The sequence below is a fragment of the Hyaena hyaena genome, unplaced genomic scaffold, assembly GCF_003009895.1.
Source record: "Hyaena hyaena isolate Hyena2069 unplaced genomic scaffold, ASM300989v1 scaffold_3, whole genome shotgun sequence".
Taxonomy (NCBI): domain Eukaryota; kingdom Metazoa; phylum Chordata; class Mammalia; order Carnivora; family Hyaenidae; genus Hyaena; species Hyaena hyaena.
In genome coordinates, this window is record NW_024080635.1 from 5,108,581 (window position 1) to 5,129,489 (window position 20,909).

Here is a 20,909-nt window from a genome sequence, read left to right on the forward strand (position 1 = left end):
ACTTTGGCCACCAGTGTCACCGTCCAAGGAACCTCTTAGGATTCTTGGCTAGGGTTGGAACTTCACTAACCCTGATGACCTTACCAGTTTGTGTCCACCTCAAAATAATGGCGCAATTCCTCAAAGTCCACATTGTAAGAAAGTGGAGTATACTTCAAAAATGGTGGAAGAGACCATTCTCCTCTAACCTTTCCACATTCTGTCACCTGGACCCCAGAGTAGCTCTGCTTGAGACTTGGAATGAAATAGGAAAACAGGGGCTACTGGGTAGCTCAGTTGGTTAAGCATCTGACTTAGGCTCAGGTCACCATCTCGCCATTTGTGAGTTCTAGCCCCGCATTTGGCTCGCTGCTATCAGCACAGAGTCCATTTGAGATCCTCTGTCCCCCTCCCTCTCTGCCCCTCCCGGACTAGTGCGTGCGGCACACACACACACACACACACATTCACTCTCTCTCTCTCTCTCTCTCTCTCAAAAATAAACATTAAAAAAATAGGAAAACAGTTTTAATTTGCAGCTCCTCTCTCTACAGAACGCAGATACAAGCAGGTCCTCAAGGCTGGGCAGCGGGACATCAGGCTGTCTTTCCTATGCAAGCTTTTCTCTTCCTGCCCATCAATGTAAGCCAACCAAATAAACTTATGCAAACGGCGGGAGCACTACAGTGCAGCACTGAGTCTTGAAAAGATATGTCTGAAAGCAGCCTAAGTTAAAATCCACTTCTGCCTCTCATAGCTGTGACCTTGGCATGTTTCTCCATGAGCCTCTGTTTTTTCACCAGTAAAATGAAGACTTCCAAAATGCTTTCCAGTAGGTTTTTATTAATTTATAATGCCACTAGGAACACTTGAATGATACCCATTTCACTGCATCTTAAAAAAGCACTTAGTAATGGGGCATCAGGGTGGCTCAGTCAGTTGAGCATCCAACTCTTGATTTCGGCTAGGTCATGATCCCAAGGTTGTGGGATACAGCCCCGTGTAGGGCTCTGCACTGAGCATGGCACTCATTTAAGATTCTCTCTCCCTCTCTCTCTGCCCCTCTCCCCTGCTTGTGCTTTCTGTCTCCAAAATTAAAAAAAGAAAAGCACTCAGTAATCACAATTTTAATAAATTAGGAGCTGGAAAAATATTTCATCTGAACCAATTTTGAGGTCAGTTGGTTTGGCTTCCCTCTTCCCCCCGCAAAAGTCTAAAAAATTATATGAACAATAGCAAAAATTTGTAAATAAGTGTGTGATTTCTCAAAATGAGACCTTTGCAGGGAGCTGAGCCACTTATTTAGATGTTCATCTTCTGGTATATTTGAGGTTTGTTTGTTTTTTTAAATTAGTCTCATCACTTCACATTCACACCTCCAAGGAAAACATAGAAACAATTATAGTCAACTTGACAAAATAACAGTGTGATGACTCATATCCTGTTCACCTCTAGAGTTCAGTGTTTGTTCTATTTTGCCAGCCCCACTATGCTAAGAACTTGCCACTGCCTGAGGGCATCCTGGACAGTGGGTCCGCCTCTTTGTCTCTCCTTTCAGAAGAGGGGAGACCATCTTTTAAACACCAGCCACACCAGCTAACAAGAAGAGTACAGACAGGGTGGGAACAGTCACTCTCAGTCCCCTACTAAAGGAATGATCTTTTTCTGCTTTGTTTTCTTTAAAAATTATTATTATTTTTAGGCTACACAAGACAAACATTTATCATTTTTAAAAAAGGCAAAACAGTAAAATGTACAGCATTATTTCTAACACCAAGCAATAACTGTTAACATTTTGAAGTATTTCAGGGACACCTGGGTGGCTTAGTCGGTTAAACGTCCTACTTCAGCTCAGGTCATGATCTCATGGTTCGTGGGTTCAAGCCCCATGTCGAGCTCTATGCTGACAGCTCGGAGCCTGGAGCCTGCTTCGGATTCTGTGTCTCCCTCTCTCTCTCTCTCTCTGCCCCTTCCTGATTGCATTCTGTCTCTCTCTCTCTCAAAAAATAAACATTAAAAAAATTTTGGAGTATTTCATACCATTTTCCCTATATATATATATTTTTGTAAGTAATAGCATACCATACACATTGTTTTTAAATTTTACTTCACATAATAGTAATTACAGCTTATATCTATAAATGTTTACTACGGGGAAGGTATAATTCCAAGTTTTCTTACATATAACTCATTTAGCCCTCATGATAACCATAAGGAAGGCAATATTAATATTCCCATTTACTGATAAGGAGACAGAGGCAGAGAAGTTAAGTAATTTGCCTAAAGTCACAAAATTAATAAGTTAACTATCTGGAATATTTTTCCATATCATTAAACTCATTACTACAAATTTTTTTTGAAGGACTGCAAGATATCTCATTTATGAATAAAGTATCATTTAATTATCCCATCTCCTTTTATGAGACATCTAGATTATTTCCACATTTTGCTGCTATACCCATCACCAAGATGACCAGCCTTAAACTACACCTTTGTGCACGCCCTTAATTATTTCCTTAGGTTAAATGCCTCAAGGCTCATTGCATCAGATTTGTATTTCCTTCAAAAAGGTGTTCCTTTCTCCATGTTCTCCATGACATTGAATGCTGTAAATTTTACTTTTGTCCACAGCAACATTTTAAAATTCATTTTGCCAGTTCTGAGAAATAAATTCAAGCATTAAAGCATGAGGGATTTCTCTAGAGTAAAGAAAAAAAAGCCAGGGTCTCCAACCTCCCCCTTTCTATAACCTTCTCCTGCTTTTTACAGATGCTGAACCTTATGGCTTATACACTAACTCATCACAAAGGAATGAGGAGTGGTAACTTGGGACAAACAAGCTCCCAAAAGCAAGATTCTTGTAGCGTACAACTCAGCATTCACTAATCTACTCACTCATTTATTCAATAAATATTTGGAAGGTTATTATATGAGTAGTTCTAGGGTAGGCAGGGGTCATGGAGTTCACAGAAATAAAATAGAACATTGCTAAATAAAGCATGTAGCAAATTACTTGGCACATAATAATTGATCAATAAATATTTTCGCCAGGCATTGCGCTAAATGCTTGGTGAGTGGATTATTTCATTTAATCCCTACAATAGCCTCTAGAAACTGGGTTCTTTTATTATTCCCATTTTGCAGATAAGAAAACTAGGGCCTAAAGAGATCTACCCAGATTGAGCAACATACTTGTGGTGGAGTTCACATTTAAACTCAAGACTCCAGAGTCTTAACCATTATGCTACACTATAAAACACAATTCTTCCCTGTAAGAAGCATATGAATAAGACTGAAACTGAAAACAGCTATCAAGTATTCAGCCCATAAATGCTAAGCAGTACTCTGCTAGGTCTTTACGCAGATTGGTCATTTAATTCATAATGACAACTCTATGAAGTAGGTATGATTATACGCCTACTTATAGATAAGAAAACAGAAATTCTGAGAGTTTAAATAATTTGGCCAAGACACACACAGCTATGAAATGGTAAGGTCTATAAAGGATAACTATACAGAGAACATAATGAAAAGTGAAACAAATTCTGCCCACTTTGCTGCCATCAAATGTCAGAAGTCAGGGGAGAGACTCTGCGTCCTTCTTGTGGTCCAGGAATGATTGCAGGACAGAAAGGGAAAATTCTAGCGACTCACCTGTGTCGAAAGCCTTCACACAGGTTAGTTCATCGGATCCTTTATGTAATGAAGGTATTCTTCTCAGTTTGACAGATGAGGAAATGGATTCTCTGGGAGGTGAGGCAGTATGTGCAAGGTCACATAGCTCATAAATGGCATGGCTAGAATTGGAACCTATTTGTCTCTCAAGCCTGAGCTCTTAACCACTGTTACATGCTTTCCATTGCTTGACCTTATTGATTGTGTAAGAGTCACATAGGCAGAGATGAGTGGGAAAGGCAAAGAGAAAAAGGTGTTAAGAAAGATAATACAGGGGTGCCTGGGTGGCTCGGTTGAATGTCCGACTCTTGATTTCAGCTCAGGTCATGATCTCACAGTTTGTGGGTTCAAGCCCCATGTCAACCTCTGCGTTGACAGTGCGGAGTCTGCTTGGGATTCTTTCTCTTTCTCTCTCTCTCTCTCTCCCTCCCTCTATTTTGCCCTTCCCCCATTTGTGCTCTCCTCTTCTTTCTCTCAAAATAAACAAATAAACTTAAAAAAAAGAAAAGAAAGATAATACATACACAAGAGTGTTGAGTGTATCCGAGGAAAAGGAAGCAGACCTGCTTGGTCATTCATTTGGGGAAGGAGACCTTTGTTCACGTACGTTTTATGACTATACAAACTGTATAATGTCTGTTGCTGCCATTATAATGGGAGCTATTAAAGATAGGGACTGTATCTTAGCCATTGCTGGAACCCAGCATTGAGCATAGTGCTTAGCTTGTAGTTCTAGGAGAGAGGTTGGAAAAATCGGGAGTAGTCACTTGCATCTCTGGATGGCAATTAAGGTAGTCCACAATTGAAATATCCTAAACAAAATAATAGGTACTCAAACCCAATGGGATATTTAAAAGATAGTATCATGATGCAATAGAGTGATTCCAGGAGTACAAGGATGGCCCAATAGCAGAAAGTCTGTCAATATAATTCACACATGAATTGACCAAAGGGTAAAAATCACATGATTTTTTTTTCTTCCAAACGTTTATTTAAATTCTACTTAGTTAACATACAGTGTAATATTGGCTTCAGGAGTAGAATTTAGTGATTCATATAATACCCAATGCTCATCATAACAAGTGCCCTCTTTAATACACATCATCCATTTAGCCCACACCCCACCCACCTCCCTCCATTAACCCTTAGTTAGTCTCTACGGTTTGTTTCCCTCTCTCTCTTCTTCTTCTTCTTCTTCTTTTTTTTTTTACCTTCCCATATGTTCATCTATTTTGTTTCTTAAATTCCACTTATGAGTGAAATCGTATGGTATTTGTCTGTGACTGACATATTTTGCTTGACATAATTACACTCTAGCTCCATCCACATCGTTGCAAATGGCAAGATTGCATTCTTTTTGGTGGTCAAGTAATATTCCATTGTATATATATACCACCTCTTCTTTACCCATTCATCAGTTGATAGACATTTGGGCTTTCTGTGGTTTGGCTATTGTCGATGATGACATGATTTTCCATCATACTTAATAGAGACACTTGTGGCAACAGCATCAATATCAGGACTAAGTTGTGGGTGCTCATTATTACCAGTAGTGATAGCTAGAGTATTGGAGAGTCTGGCCCATTCTTTTAGACAGGAAAAAAAGTGAAAGGGGTATGTACTCTCTCTGCTTGCCGCTCTTGCCAATGATATGATAGTCTACATGGGAAACAACATAATCAGCAGACAAACTATAAGAACTATAAAAGCATTATTAATCAAATTTGTAAGAATAGAAATCATTTTACAAAACTCAATAGCCTTCTATAACAGGAATATTCACCTTAAAAACGTAATAAAAAGATAACACAATTTACAATAGCAACTAAACTATAGTCTATAGCAAGGATCAGCAAACTTTCTGTAAAGGGCTAAATAGTAAATAATTTCTGCTTTGTGATCTCTGTTGTGGCCACTCAGTTCTGTCATTGCAGAATAAAAGTGGTCATAGACAATATTTAAATAAATGTTGATGTTCCAATAACTTTATTTACAAAACCAGACAGCAGGGTGACCCGTACAGGTGTAGTTTGCTGACTTATGGTCTACAGAAATTAGCCTAAAAGCAATGCCTAAGAAGTTTATTAAATTTTTTTTTTTCCAACTCGGGGGCACCTGCGTGGCTCAGTTGGTTGAGCGTGTGACTTCAGCTCAGGCCATGATCTTATGGTTCATGAATCGATCCCTGCCTCAGGCTCTGTGCTGTCCCTGTAGAGCTCACTTCAGATTCTTTGTCCCCTCTCTCTCTCTGCCCCTCCCCCACTCACTGAAGCACGCATGCATGCACTTGCTCTCTTTCTCTAAAATAAATAAACATTACAAATTATTTTTTCAATTCTATTTGGGGACATAAGAAAACCTGGATAAATGTCATAATTGGGATAACTTCACCATATAAAGATTTTATTCACTTGTTTAACAAATATTCAGAATAAATACCAAAGGTCAGACATTGTTTTGAGTGCTAGGGATATAGCAGAAAACAAAACAAAGCACTTTTCCTCATGAATCTTACATTATAGTGGAGAAAGCAGTAAATAAATAATCTTAAGTTGGATAGTAATAAATGCTATGAAAAAAATTAAATAAGATAAACAGAGAGTGATGGGGAGTGAGTGTGGTGCTTAGGATGGTCAGGAAAGGCTTTCTTTGACATTTTAGCAGGATCTGAAAGAGGTGAAGGAAGCTTGCCACATTGAATTATGGGGAGTGTTCCATGAAAAGAGGTCAGTTCTCCATGCAGATTGATCTATATATATTTAAAGAAGTTCCAATAAAAATTCTAGTAATAATGGTGAGAAACTGAAACTTATTCTATGAGTATGATAGAATAAAGGTCTACAGAAGCCAAGTCAATTTGGAGAGGGAAATAAAAGCAGGGATACCTGCCCAACTGGTAGAACTGGCTCTACCACAAAGCCTCTACACACAAAACATTGTGTTGCTGGCACTGAAAGGAAGGAACAGACCAATGGAATAGAATGCAGAATTTAGAAAGAATGCATATACATGGGAACTTAGTATGTGATAAACGTGGCACCATAAAGCATTCAAAAGATTGTTTTACCATGGTGATAGAAAAACTAACGCACTGTATGGAGAAAAAATCTGGATTTTTACATGAAACTATGTTAATTGTGGACTCGGGATGAAAGACCTAAATGTAAGAAATGAAAACTATAAAGCTATGAAGGAAAAACTGTTCCCTCTGGGTAAATAAAGACTTCCTAAAGAAGATTCCAAATCATAAGGTCAAAATTAGGAGATCTGTTGAATTAACAACATCACATCGCAGAAAAGCTTAACAGGAAGGTGACAGACTGGGAAAAGGATCTGCAATGTTTAATTCTTTTTTTTATTTTTTCAATTTATTTCTCAGAGAGAGAGACAGCGTGAGGAGGGGAGGGTCAGAGAGAGGGAGATACAGAATCTGAAGCAGGCTCCAGGCTCTGAGCTAGCTGTCAGCACAGAACCCGACATGGCGCTTGAACCCACGAACTGTGAGATCATGACCTAAGCTGAAGTCAGACGCTTAACCAACTGAGCCACCCAGGCGCCCCGGATCTGCAATGTTTAAAACAGACAAGGAATGTCTAGAATGTACATGTAACTCCTACCAATGAACAAGATAGGAAACCAAATAGAAAAATAGGCAAAAGATATAGATATTGGGTTTCACAAACCAAGAAATCTACACAGTTTCATATACAAAAAGGTACATTAAAAAATGCTAGGGGCGCCTGGGTGGCTTAGTCGGTTAAGCGTCCGATTCGCTTAGGTCATGATCTCCCGGTTCGTGGGTTCGAGCCCCGCGTTGGGCTCTGTGCTGACTGCCAGCTCGGAGCCTGGAGCCTGTTTCGGTCTGTGACTCCCTCTCTCTCTGACCCTCCCCTGCTCATGCTGTCTCTCTCCCTCTCCTAGAAATAAATAAAAACATTTAAAAAATAAAAAAAATAAAAAAATAAAAAAGGCTAAAAAAGGCTCAAATTGATTATCACCAGAGAAATGCAAATCAAGACAAATGAAAGCTGCCACTTGACGTCCTTCAAAGTGGCACAAATTACAAAGAGGATGCAGATACGAGTTCTTGTGCCCTGGTTACAGCAATATAAAATAGCACAGCCATTCTGAAAACATTATCTGGCAATATTTGGCGAACGTGAGCATGCTCATAGGTATATGGTTCAGAGGAATATTCCACATCAATTTACAAATTTGCTTATTTTAGCACTTTTTATGGTAATAAGAGTGTTGATGGCAATCTAGATTTACATCGTCCAGGAACTAAAGGAGTAAAATACAGTATATGCAGTAATGTGCCTGGATTCTGGAGCTACACTGAGTTAAAATTCAGCCTCCACTGTTTACTAATTCTGACTCTGAACAATGGAAAAAAAAATCTGAGTAAATTCTCTGTATCTCACTCTCATCTATAAAATGGGAGTTATGTTTACTTCCTAGGGTTATTGTGAGAAACACGTGAGTGAAAACATTTAAAACACCTGCCAGGGGCCCCTGGGTGGCTCAGGTGGTTCAGTGTCCCACTCTTGATTTCAACTCAGGTCATAATCTCACAGTTCATGGGACTGAGCCCTGTATCAAGCCCCACATTGGGAGCGCAGAGCCTGCTTGAGATTCTCCCCTGCACATGCATGCTCTCCCCTGCACATGCATACTCTCTCTCTCAAAATAAATAAATTGATTTTTTAAAAAAAGCACATACAAGTTGGTAGTTATGAGGTAGGTTTATATATAGCAACAAGAGCATATCCCAAAAGCAATGTTAATTTTTAAAAATAAAACAGGGGCGCCTGGGTGGCTTAGTCGGTTAAGCGTCCGACTTTTGCTTAGGTCATGATCTCGCGGTTCGTGGGTTCGAGCCCCGCGTCGGGCTCTGTGCTGACTGCCAGCTCGGAGCCTGGAGCCTGTTTCAGAGTCTGTATCTCCCTCTCTCTCTGACCCTCCCCTGCTCACGCTGTCTCTCTCTGTCTCTCTCCTAGAAATAAATAAAATATTTAAAAAAAATAAATAAATAAAACAATGTTTGTAGCACACTATCATTTGTGTGAATTGAACAGGTTCATATAACTCTACATATTACAAGATTAGCATCACAGACACACATCAAACATATCAAATTGGGTACCTATAGAGGGAAGGAAAATAGAGTTTAGGAATAAGGGGGCAGAGTACAAAACAAGAAAGGGGATTTGCCTGAGTCGTTATGCTAATATGCTGTGAAGAAAGGAACAGGATTTGCCCATTTATGCAATCTGTAACTGAGAGGGTGGGGAAACTATCTTGAAAACATTCAGGGGAAAGCTAAGAACAGGATGCCAGGGCCAGAGAAATAACTAGCTACCCAACTTAGAAGCTGCTCTATTGTAGAACTTATCGTTTCATGAGATAATCCACCCTTACCGTTTAAGGTAGCTTTGGATAGGTTTTCTGTTACTTGTAGCCTAAGCACCCTAACAGAATATTCATATAATATTTCAAGTAACTAAGATCCAAAGAGGATAATGATGTATCCAATGTAGCTCAACTGGGGTGTGATCTAAGTGCAGGAACCAGAAAAAAAATGAAAATTTTTAATAACCTACAATTTTTAGCAAGCCAAACTCTCTCCAGTGTATTACAAAAAATTCTACAAGTGTTAAAATGAGCAACACATTTATCCCACTAAGAACTGATACTTAAAAAAAGAAAAAATTAGGGGCACCTGGGTGGCTCGGTCAGTTAAGCATCCGGCTTCGGCTCAGGCCATGATTTCATGGTTCATAGGTTCGAGCCCCGTGTCAGGCTCTGTGCTGACAGCTCAGAGCCTGGAGTCTGCTTCAGATTCTTTGTCTCCCTCTCTCTCTGCCCCTTACCTGCTCATGCTCTGTCTCTCTGTCTCCAAGATAAATAAAACATAAAAATATTTAAAAAAAGAAAAAATTAAATTCAAATGCTAAATGGGGAAAATTTTTATAAAGGCTCCTAGATAAGATGAACAATCAATGAAAGGGTAAATACATAAGAAAAAAATGTCGAGTAAACATAAAAGATTTTACTCACTGATGACTATTTTAAAAAGGAAACTAAAAATAGTTACCACTTATCATCAAATGGGAAAACAAGTTTTCATGGTCACACCCAGTTTTGGCAACATTTTTGGGAACTTCATTTACCGTTGGTAGGAGTGAAAACTGGGACATTTCTGGAAGGTATTTGGCAATGCATGGCAGAAATCTTAAAATAGTGCATACTCTTTGACTGAACAGTGCCCTAGGATTTATCCTAAAGAATAGTCAGAGATGCCAACAATGATGTAATGAAAAACACTCGCATTACAGGATTATTTATAAAAGCCAAAAATTAGGATCAAACTAAAAAATCCCAAAGTGTGGGAATCAATTAAGTTATGAAAAATCCATAAGGGATACAGATAGCAATTACAAGTACCAATATTTACACACCAGCTCTGCTAATTAATAGTTGTATAGCCCAGAGAAAATTAATCTCTACCTCTGTTTCCCTATTTAAATAAAGTTTTTTGTTTGTTTTTACAGAAGGACACTATAAGCCTAAGGTCCTAGAAAGGTGTTAATGATAAAAAAAGGAGGGTATAAACCAGTATATACAGAGTGGGTTTTTTAGATTTTTTTAAATGTTTATTTTTGAGAAAGAGAGTACACAGAGAGAGTGCACACAAAGGGCATAGAGAGAGGGAGAGAAGATCTGAAGTGGGCTCTGTGATGACAGCAATAAGCCTGATGTGGGGACTGAACTCACGAACTGTGAGATCGTGTCCTGAGCTGAAGTCAGACGCTTAACTGAGCTATTAGGTGCCCCAGAGTATTTTTATAAAATAAACATATCATGGTGCACTGGGGTGGTTCAGTAAGTTAAGCATTCAACTCTTGATTTTGGTTCAGGTCATGAAATCAAGCCCTGTATCAGGCTCTGTTCTGAGTATTGACCTTGGGATTCTCTCTCTCCCTTCCTCTCTGCCCCTCCCCCACTCATGCTTTCTCTCTTTCAAAATTAACATTAAAAAATATATCTCATATACATAAATTTATAAAAGACTAGAAGGACATACACCAGAACAGAAATAGGATATCTCTTTGAGTAACAGGATTATAGGTTATTTTTTATTTTTGTCTGTAAAAATTTTTCAATAAACGTGCCACTTTGGTTAAAGGTAAAAACTATCACCTCTATCAAAAAAATTTTTAACATTTTTTAAGTTGATTTATTTTAACTTTTTTTGTTTTGAGAGAAAGAGTGAGACAGAGTGTGAGTCAGGGAGGGGCAGAGACAGAAGGAAACACGGAATCTGAAGCAGGCTCCAGGCTCTGAGCAGTCAGCACAAAGCCTGATGTGGAATTTGAACTCATGAACTGCAAGATCATGACCTGAGCTGAAGTCAGATGCTTAACCGACTGAGCCCCCCAGGCACTCCTGTTTATTTATTTAGAAAAAGACAGAGACAGTGTGGGAAGGGGCAGAGAGAGGGAGAAGAGAAAAAATCCCAAGTAGGCTCTGCAACACCAGCACAGAGCCTGACGCAAGGCTCGAACTCACAAAACTGTGAAATCATGACCTAAGCCGAAACTGAGTCAGACGCTTAGCTGACTGATCTACCCAGGCACCCCTCACCTCTATCAAAATTAAAACTAAAAAGTGTCGGGGCATCCGAGTGGCTCAGCTGGTTAAGCAGCAGACTCTTGATTTCAGCTCAAGTCACCATCTTGTGGTTCACGAGATGGAGCCCTACATTGGGTTCCATATTGATAGTGTGTGGGGCCTGCTTCTGATTCTCTTTCTCCCTCTCCCTGCCCTTCCCCCTCTCATACTTGCTCTCTCTCAAAATAAATATACTTAAAAAATAAAAAAAATAAATAAAACTAAAAACTGCCATGTTTTTTTTCTTTTTGTTCCAAAGGGTAGTGAGTCTACCCCAAATTAGCAGGGTAATAAAGAATCAGAATCACAGATGTTTTTCTTCACAGGCTTTATTACCACCTAATACAAACTCACAGCCTCTGCTTTACAAGTCTGATACACAAATAGCAACAAAAAATTAAAAAGGTTTTTCTTTCTAAAAGCTAATTTATTCTGGTTTCCCCTCTTTATAGAGGAATTGGATAGATTCTTCAGGTTATCCTCAGCCTTTAATCTGGAAAGGCTGTCCGTCACAAGAGTGAACTTGCCACATGAGGAAAACGGTATAAAGAACCAACTAAGTTCTCACTGTCCTCCTTTCTGAGGGAAGAACGCCCTGGCTGGCCGTGGTGAAAAGAGGCATTTATTACATTTTCTTTTGTGTAACAGGGGAGGGCAGGCCCCAGGGGCAGACAGACCCTCTTAGTCACATGACCCTTTTCGGGTCTATTTTCTCTAGGTGAACCAGAGGTTTCAGCTGCTCAGCAAAGTTCCTCATGTCATCAGAGACCATGTCCTGCCCCGCTGGCGCAACAACACTCAGTTCCACGAGGTAAGAGAGTGACAAGGCCTCAGTGCTGTCTGTGTTTCCTGGCACCAGGATGCGGAAGATCTTGTACACCATAATCTTCATGATACCCTTACGAAATAAGTGACCCTTGGCGACAAACTCGTGGTCCATGCGGAAGCCCATCTCCATTAAGAAGTCAGTGAGGTTCTCAGATGTCGCAATGTCCACGCAATTTCGCACCAGGGCGTGGCGGTTCTTGTCTCCCATTTCTGGCTGTCCCAGGTAGCGCAGGTGCCAGGGTCCCCCGCCCCTATCCATAGACCGCCGGGCCCGTAGGACAAACGGACTGGCCTGCTGGCCCTTAAGGAGGAACACCATCTCATGGTCAAGGAAAGTCTCGGGTTCCATGTTGTCACACAAACCACGAAGGCGGTGGATGAGGCTTTCCAGACTGTGATCTAGAACGCTTCCTGAAGAAGGAAAGAGGATTGTTGAGCCCCATCTTTTGTTTAGGGTACTGGGATTAGCAAATGATTGAAAAAACTTCAATGAAAAACCCAAACAGTTTACCGCAGTGCTTTGCAAAGTACAGGTCCAATATATGAGATTTTTGAGGGATTACACTGCCAAAGTATTGGACAACATTATGATAAAGTTAATTCCTTTTCATTTTTTTTGCATTGTCTTGTTCGGGACTAGAAAGTCTTTAGGCATTCTCTAAATGCTAGTCTCCAGCAGGCTTTGGGCTCAGAGTCTTTAACAGCAAGAGAATCTATCTAGAATAATAACACTATTTTGTTGCCATTTATCTAAAAAAATTATCTTCTATTTCCGGCAAACACAAGTTTCCCATCTGGAGATTACAACATTTCCTTTTTACATACTATATTGAAGTAGAAGAATGAAACGCTCCATAGAAATACACTAATCTTTGCTCCCATCTTTTTCGTCCTCCTAGCAGCATTTGGGTATGCTTATTAGATTATACCCACTTTGAAATCTTTCTTCTCTTGGTCTCTGAGACACAACTCTTAGTTCTTCACCTAATTCACTGGCCATTCCTTTTAAATCTACTTTGCTGGGTCTTTCTCATCCTCCCTAATTACTGGAGGATCCTAGGACTCAATCCTCGTCTTCTTTATCAATAATCTCTTCCTCCCTAGGTGACCTAATTTGGGGTGCTATGGCTTTAAATATCACCTATGCCCTGAGGACTCCCATATTTACATCTCATGAACTTCATATATCCAACTGCCTACTCAATTTTTCCACTTTGATACCTAACAGACATCTTCACCTTTATATGTTCAGTGTCCGGCTGTGGGTTTTCCCTCCATAATCCTATTCCTCCTGCAATCTTCTCCACCACAGTCAGTGGAAACCCTCTGCCTCCAGTTGCTCAGGCTCCAAACCACAGAATCATCCTGACTCCTTACTTTCCCCTACACCTACATCCAATTCATGTTTTTTAAAGATATGCAGAATCCAAGCACTTCTCACTCTCTCACTCATTTCCATCTGGTCCAAGTCTCCTTCATTTCTTGCCTGCTTTTTCCAATAGCCTACTTCTACCCTTGCCGCTCCCTTCTCCACACACGGCTAAATGCTCTTTCTAGAAGAGGAGGCAGATAATGACACTCTTCTGCTCAGAAACCTCCGATGGCTTCCTGTGTCATTCAGAATAAATCCCAAAGTTGGGGCGCCTGGGTGGCTCAGTCGGTGAAGTGTCCAACTTTGGCTCAGGTCATGATCTTACGGTTTGTGAGTTTGAGCCCCGCGTCAGGCTCTGTGCGGACAGCTCAGAGCCTGGAGCCTGCTTCAGATTCTGTGTCTCCCTCTCTTTCTGTTCCTCTGCCACTCATGCTCTGTCTCTCTCTCTCAAAAACAAAGATTAAAAAAAAAATTAAAAAACAAAAACCCAGAATAAATCTCATAGTCTTTACTATCATCTAGAAGGCCCTATACGTTGTGGTCTCTGCTATGAGTCCAGCACCATTTCTTTCACTATCTCCCTACATCACTGTCTCTAGCCACCGTGATCTTCCTCCTACTACTTCCTGAAAATGCAAGTATTTGATAAAGTATTTCTCTTCGGAGCCCCTTCCCTTATTCCCTACACGTAGAACGTTTTTCTCACTGATATTTGCATGCCTCACCCCATCACTTTCTTTAGGTCTTTGTTCAAGTATCACTTTAGCAGAGACATGGTTTCTAATCACCCTAAATAAAGACCGCAGGTCTCTCTCCAATCGTTTTCCACCTCCCTGCTTTAGTTTCTTTTAGCATTATTACTTCAATTCTTTTGTCATCTTTCAATATACCGATCGCGTATTAATACTTTATTCATCTTTCTTCCTTTCCTGCTAGGAACATAATTCAAATATTTATTGAATAGATCTGTTAAAGTGAGTAAGAGTATATAGATTGTTATTGTGGTATATATTGATGGTGGGACTCAAAGGACTGAACTTCTGGCAATGGACAGTGTTGTAGGAAAAGCAACAAGAGATCATATCTCAGGAACTCCAGGACAGAAGATCATGGGACCAGGGAACAGGTCCTGCATTCAATACACTGTACCCTACATTCGGGACAGTATCAGACAGGTGTTTGTTCATTCCTCAAACATTTGAGGAGCTTTTTAAGTATTGGTTCATTCAATCTATACTTCTTCTTCTATTTTAAATGTTTTATTTATTTTTGAGAGAAAGAGAAACAGAGCGTGAGCGGGGGAGGAGCAGACACAGACTCAGAAGCAGGCTGCAGGCTCTGAGCTGTCAGCACAGAGCTCGACGCGGGGCTCGAACCCACGAACCGTGAGTTCAAGACCTGAGCTGAAGTTGGACACTTGACCGACTGAGCCACCCAGGCGCCCCTATACTTCTTATCTTTTAATAATGTTTATTTTTGAGAGAGCGGGGGAGGGGCAGAGAGAGAGAGAGAGAGAGAGAGAGAGAGAGGGACAGAGGATCCAAAGTGGGCCCCGAGCTCATGAACTGGAGATCATGACCTATGCCCAAGTCAGATGCTCAACTGACAGAGCCACACAGGCACCCCCTCAACCTATATTTCTTGAATGCTATTCCAGGCAGCATCTTAGGAAGTAGAGGTCTATATCCTCATGGAGATTACAGTTTAGTGGGGGAAACAAAAATAAATAAGTATATGAAGAGATACAAGGAAATAAAAGGGAGATGGGATAGAGAGCAATTGCTGGGGGTGGAGAAAAGACCTGAGGGGTTGGAGTCAGAGAAAATCTCCCTAAGAGGATACAATGGAGCTGAGACCTGAGGATGAAAATGAAATGGTTATTTGAAGAGGTGGAGAAAAGTACTGAGGCAGAGAGATCAAGTGCTAAGGCACAGAGGCAGGAAAGGGGCTGGGGAATTCAAGAAAATGAAAAGGTATCAGTGTGCTTGAAGCTCAGTAAGTGAGATGGAAACACCAGTGAAAGGGGGATGTGGCCTGGGCCACAGCGTGTAGGCCTTACACACAGTCCCTGGTGAGGGTCGTATTGTATTCCAAGGTCACCAGGGCAGCTATGAGCTTTACAGTTTATTTTCAACAAAATAGGGAAAGATATGACCAGATTTATATTGTAAAAGAATCATTCCAGGAAAATTGGTAAGGACTTTTCTTTTTTTTTTTTTTTTTTAATGTTTTATTTATTTTTTTGAGAGAGAGAGACAGTGTGAGCAGGAGAGGGTCAGAGAAAGAGGGAGACACAGAATCAGAGACAGGCTCCAGGCTCTGAACTAGTTGTCAGCACAGAGCCCGACACGGGGCTCGAACCCATGAACCGTGAGATCATGACCTGAGCCGAAGTCGGATGTTTAACTGACTGTGCCACCCAGGCACCTCTGGTATGGACTTTTCAACAAGACGCGGTCATGAAGAAAAAAAGTGTGAGTGAGGGGAGACTGGTCCAAATTAAAAGAGACTTAAGAGGCACAATGATCAAATCTAATAAAACTTGATGGCATCTTGGTTCCAAAACACATTTTGGGGACAACTGGGGGGAAACTTTTGAACATAAACTAGATGTTAGATGATATTGATATATATGATTAATTTTCTCAAGATAATAATAATGGCATTAGGGCTGAAGAAAATGAAGAAAATTATCCTTTGGGGAGCCTAGGGTGACTCAGTTGGTTAAGTGTCCGACTTTGGCTCAGGTTGTAATCTCACGGTTTGTGAGTTCAAGCCCTGAGTCTGGCTCTCTGCTGTCAGTGTGGAATCTGCTTCGGATCCTCTGTCTCCCTCTCTCTGCTCCTCTCCCACTTGCGTGTGTGCTCCCTTTCTCAAAAATAAATAAACATAATTTTTTTTTTTTTTTTTAAATATCCTTGTTTTTTAGAGATGCAAACTGAAGAGTTTAGGGGTAAAATGTGGTAAGGTCAGAAATTTTCAAGGCGCCTGGGTGGCTCAGTTGGTTAAGTATCCGACTTCAGCTCAGGTCATGATCTCATAGTTCGTGGGTTTGAGCCCTGTGTCAGGCTGTGCTGACAGCTAGCCCAGAGCCTGGAGCCTGCTTCGGATTCTGTGTCTCCATCTCTGCCCTTACCCCGCTAGTGTTCTGTCTCTCTCTGTCTCTCAAAAATGAATAAAAACGCTAACAAAATTTAAAAAAAAAAAGAAAAGAAATTTTCCTTAAGAACAGCAAAAAAGGGGTGCCTAGCTGGCACAATCAGTAAAGCATGTGACTCTTGATCTCAGTGTTGTAAGTTTGAGCCCCATATTGGGTGTAGAGATTACTTAAAAATAAAATCTTAAAAAAGGAAAAAAAAAACAGCAAAAAAAGAGATGAGGCAAATATGGCAAAATTTGGCAGTTGTGGAGTCTGCTTGAGATTCTCTCTTTTCCCTCTCTCTATGCCCTTCCCCCACTCACTCACACTCTCAAAAATAAATAAACATTTTTTTAATCTTAAAAAAAAAAAAAAAAAGACCCAGGCTGAGATCAAGAGTCAGATGCTTAACTGAATCAGCCACCTACGGGCCCCAATAAGACAATTTTTTAAAAAGATGACTATCTGTTATTTGGAAAGAGACAGATAATCAAAAGTGGAAGCAATGTAGTGAGTAATAGGTGACTGAAGTAGGTCAGAAGAACGATGATAAACCAGGGTGTGGCATTATAGGTAGAGAAAATACATATTTAAAATATATTTTGGGGGGCTCCTGGGAGGCTCAGTCAGTTAAACATCCGACTTCAGCTCAGGTCATGATCTCACAGTTTGTGGGTTCAAGCCCTGCATTGGGCTCTGAGCTGACAGTGTGGAGTCTGCTTGGGATTCTCTCTCTCTCCCTCTCCCTCTCTGCCCCTCACCCGCTTGCTCACTCTGTCTCTTAAAACACATAAATAAACTTTAAAAAAGGTAAAGAAATCATATTTTAAAATATATACACAAAGCAGCCAGACTAGTCGCTCTCTCTCACTCTCAAAATAAGTAAATAAACAGTAAACATTTTTAAAATATACTTTGGAAGTAAAATGAATAAGACTTAGAGATGGACTAGCTGTGGGAGTCAAGTGAAAAACAGAGATTTGACTCCAGGATGTTTGGTTCTTGCAACTGGTGAATGACAGTGGCACTTACTGAGTTGGGAAGGACTGACGGAGAGAAAGCCTGAGGAATGAGAATAACCTTTTGTTGTTCATATTAAGTTATTAAATGAATAATCTGAATTAAAGTCTAAACTCTTCCACTAAAGATTATATGACCTCCTGAAAATCACTACTGTCTCTGGATCTTGAGTTTTCTCATCTGGGAAAATTACTTTACCTATTTCCTGATCTATAAAATGGAGTTAATAACAGTATCATAGGATTACCATAACGATCCAGTAATCCCACTTCTGGGCATATATTGAAAATTCAAAGCAGGATCTTGAAGGGATATTTGCATACCCATGTTTGATGTAGCATTATTCACAATAACCAAGAGGTGAAAGCAACCCAAATGACAGATGAATGGGTAAATAAAATGTAGTATTTACACACAATGAAATGTTATTTGCCCTAAAAAAGGGGAATCCTGACACATGCTCCAATAGGGATAAACCTCAAGGATATTATGCCAAGTAATTAAGCCATAAAAAGACAAACACTGTAAGATTCCACTCATATGAGTTATATAAAGTGGTCAAAATCAGAAACAAAGTAGAAAGGGGGTTGCCAAGGGCTGAGGGGAGGGGAAAGGAGCAATTAGTGTTTAACTGGGACGGAGTTTAAGTTCTGCAAGATGAAAAAATTCTAGAGATCAGCTAGACAACAATGTGAATACACTTAACACCACTTAACTGTACACTCAATTTAATGTTATGTGTTTCTGACCATAATTAACATTTATTTGAAAAGTTGTTGTCTACTGGGTGTCAGAAATTATGCAGGCTGATTTTAACAGCCTCTCATCTCCACAGATGCTGAACAGAAAGAGGAAAACAGGCCATCCAAGTTGCCTGGTTCACTTACCTTGCAGTAGGTACTCCATCATATTAATGGTGCCGCCAGTGACAGGCATCATGGTAACTGGAGGTGCCTCCATGGTGTCGGATTAAGTTGCAAACAACAGAACTGGTTTCAGAGTCCCCAGTTAAGTAAAGCACAAGAAACACCTGAAGAGGAGTTACATTGTTAATACATCAGAGAGGTGGAGAGAAAACAGATCTGCTCGTATCATCGGCCTTGACATCAAAAGATTCATTCACCCATTCAACTTTTTGAGTAACTGGTATAGGCCAGTTTCAAGAACTGATGATATAGAAATATACAAAGGAGACTTGGTCATGGAGTTACAGCGTAATCTTCTAGTCTCAAAGTCTGAAATCTCTAAAAGTTTTCTGTGCAATATTGAGGAAGTCATCAATCCTTTCATGCTGGGACTCAATGTCTTCCTTATAAAATGGGGCCAACTGTATTTAACCCCCAAACTTTGTGGCTCGGGCATGCGATAACATTCACACCTGAAAAGTGACTTAAGAGACTTTGTCTACTCTGTAATTTATAGATGAAGATATTGAGACTCAGAGAGGGGACCAAGGACACACAGCAAGTCGGTGGCAGAGCTTGGATCAAACTAAAATCTAGGCGTTCCGCCTCCCTGAAAACGCCTTTCAAAGACAGCGAGGCGGAAGATGAAGTTCTATTAAGAGGATAGTTTAGGTCCCCTTACGTCAGCATCCCACTTACACTCGACACGTGCCCACTTACACTAGAAATACACCTCCGAGCGCGCTGTAGTCTCTACTCGCAAAATGGATAATATATCCACCCCAGCCCCACGGAGCCTTTAAACGACAATTAGCCCCCAGCCCTAAAGTTAAAGCCCTCTGGATATTGCAACACCTCCTCCCAGTCTTTCCATTTCCGGCAAGAAGCTCCCGTCACGTGAATCTCGACACCTGTGACCCGCAACATAAGGGTGCCGAGAAGGGATAAAAATCTCTTTTCAGGCTCGCAAGCAAAGGCGCATGCGCAAGGTGCCATTCCGCTGTATGGAAGATGGCGGCCTCCTTGGGAGCATTCCACTGGATTTTACCGGGAGCGATGATGTAATAGGCCTCCTTGTAGGAAAATATTTTTTCAAGTTCGACGACCTGGAGAGTTTTGTATAGGAAATATCTTGAAACTGACAGGGGCAAAAGAGAGCCTGGGGGAAGGGAGCTGCAGAAAACAGGAGGGACTGTTACAAAATAGACGTATTTTTGCTGATGTACCTGAAGGTGATAAGACACCCTTTACTGCGAAGTATAATCTACTGAACAGTTGGGAAGCTTAGCAAAAACAATGTTCACTTTACTGTATATATTTTACTTCAAGTTGAAAATATAGGGAGATAAGTAAATTCAACGAATGTTTATTGAACCCTGTTTTGTGTTGAGTATATAAGGTGTGGACAAAGTTAGGATTAGAGTGAAGTGGATGAGGCACTCTCCTGGGGTGAAAAAAAATCAAAGGTACACCAGAAACTCAGTGGTGGCTGTTAAGGAACAGCCAAAAAAGGACACGAGAATTGACAGCCGGAGTTTGAGAGGGGGCCAGAGAGGGGAACCTGGGTGGCTCAGTCAGTTAGGCGTCCGACTTCGGCTCAGGTCATGAACTCACGGTTCGTGGGTTCAAGCCCCACGTCGGGATCTGTGCTGACAGCTCAGATCCTGGAGGCTGCTTCAGATTCTGTGTCTCCCTCTCTCTCTCTCTCTCACCCTCCTCTGCTCACGCTATCTCTTTCTCTCTTTCTCTCAGAAATAAATAAAACATTAAAAAAAGAAAAAAAGAGAGAGGGCCAGAGAATCCTAAAAATAAGTATAGATTTGCCACCTCTTTGTAACATAATGGTTCCTATCACAACCCTGGATCAAAAAGATGAATTTGGTTTGTAATGTTTTGTTAATGTTTATAATATTGAAAAAGACCAGGAAGGTGGGTAAATAAAAATGTTGGTGCCCAAAAAGAAAGACAGACAGACACTCAGCTAAGATAAAAATGATATTTTAATACAAAAAATGCTTACTGAACAAAATATCAAAATTTTAAATTTGATCCTCACAGCAGCCCTATGAGCCAAGTACAATCATTCCTGTAATTTTACTGATGGGGAAATCCAGGCAACGAGTTGTTAACATGCAAAGTAGTGGAGAGACTGCAATACAAAAGTAAGACGGTTGACTTCAGAGCCCTCTATCTTAATTAATTTATTGTGCTGTACTTCCATGTCTAGCTCTAGTTCTGTTACCTACACTACCTCCCATTCATTTTTTTTAATTGAACATTTCTTAAAAGTCTAGACATCTTTACCCTCAAAAGAGTT

The 20,909-nt window shown here is 40.4% G+C and overlaps 1 protein-coding gene across 1 annotated transcript; it reads right to left on the bottom strand.

Moving 5' to 3' along the window:
- Positions 1–11,647: 11,647 nt before the first annotated feature.
- MED18 (mediator complex subunit 18) lies at positions 11,648–19,457 on the bottom strand. The gene is made up of 3 exons (XM_039231902.1): positions 19,313–19,457; positions 18,575–18,717; positions 11,648–12,567 (listed from the first exon to the last, which is right to left on the bottom strand). Exons 2-3 carry the CDS (start codon positions 18,645–18,647, stop codon positions 12,014–12,016), a joined length of 627 nt encoding a protein of 208 aa, XP_039087833.1. The 5' UTR covers positions 18,648–18,717; positions 19,313–19,457; the 3' UTR covers positions 11,648–12,013.
- Between the last annotated feature and the right edge of the window lie 1,452 nt (positions 19,458–20,909).

Excerpts from the sequence above, each read along its gene's own strand:
- MED18 (XM_039231902.1), bottom strand. The coding sequence starts at position 18,647 with ATGGAGGCACCTCCAGTTACCATGATGCCTGTCACTGGCGGCACCATT. Across the intron at positions 12,568-18,574 it reads GATGGAGTACCTACTGCAAG|GAAGCGTTCTAGATCACAGT; the intron begins GTAAGTGAACCA and ends TTCCTTCTTCAG.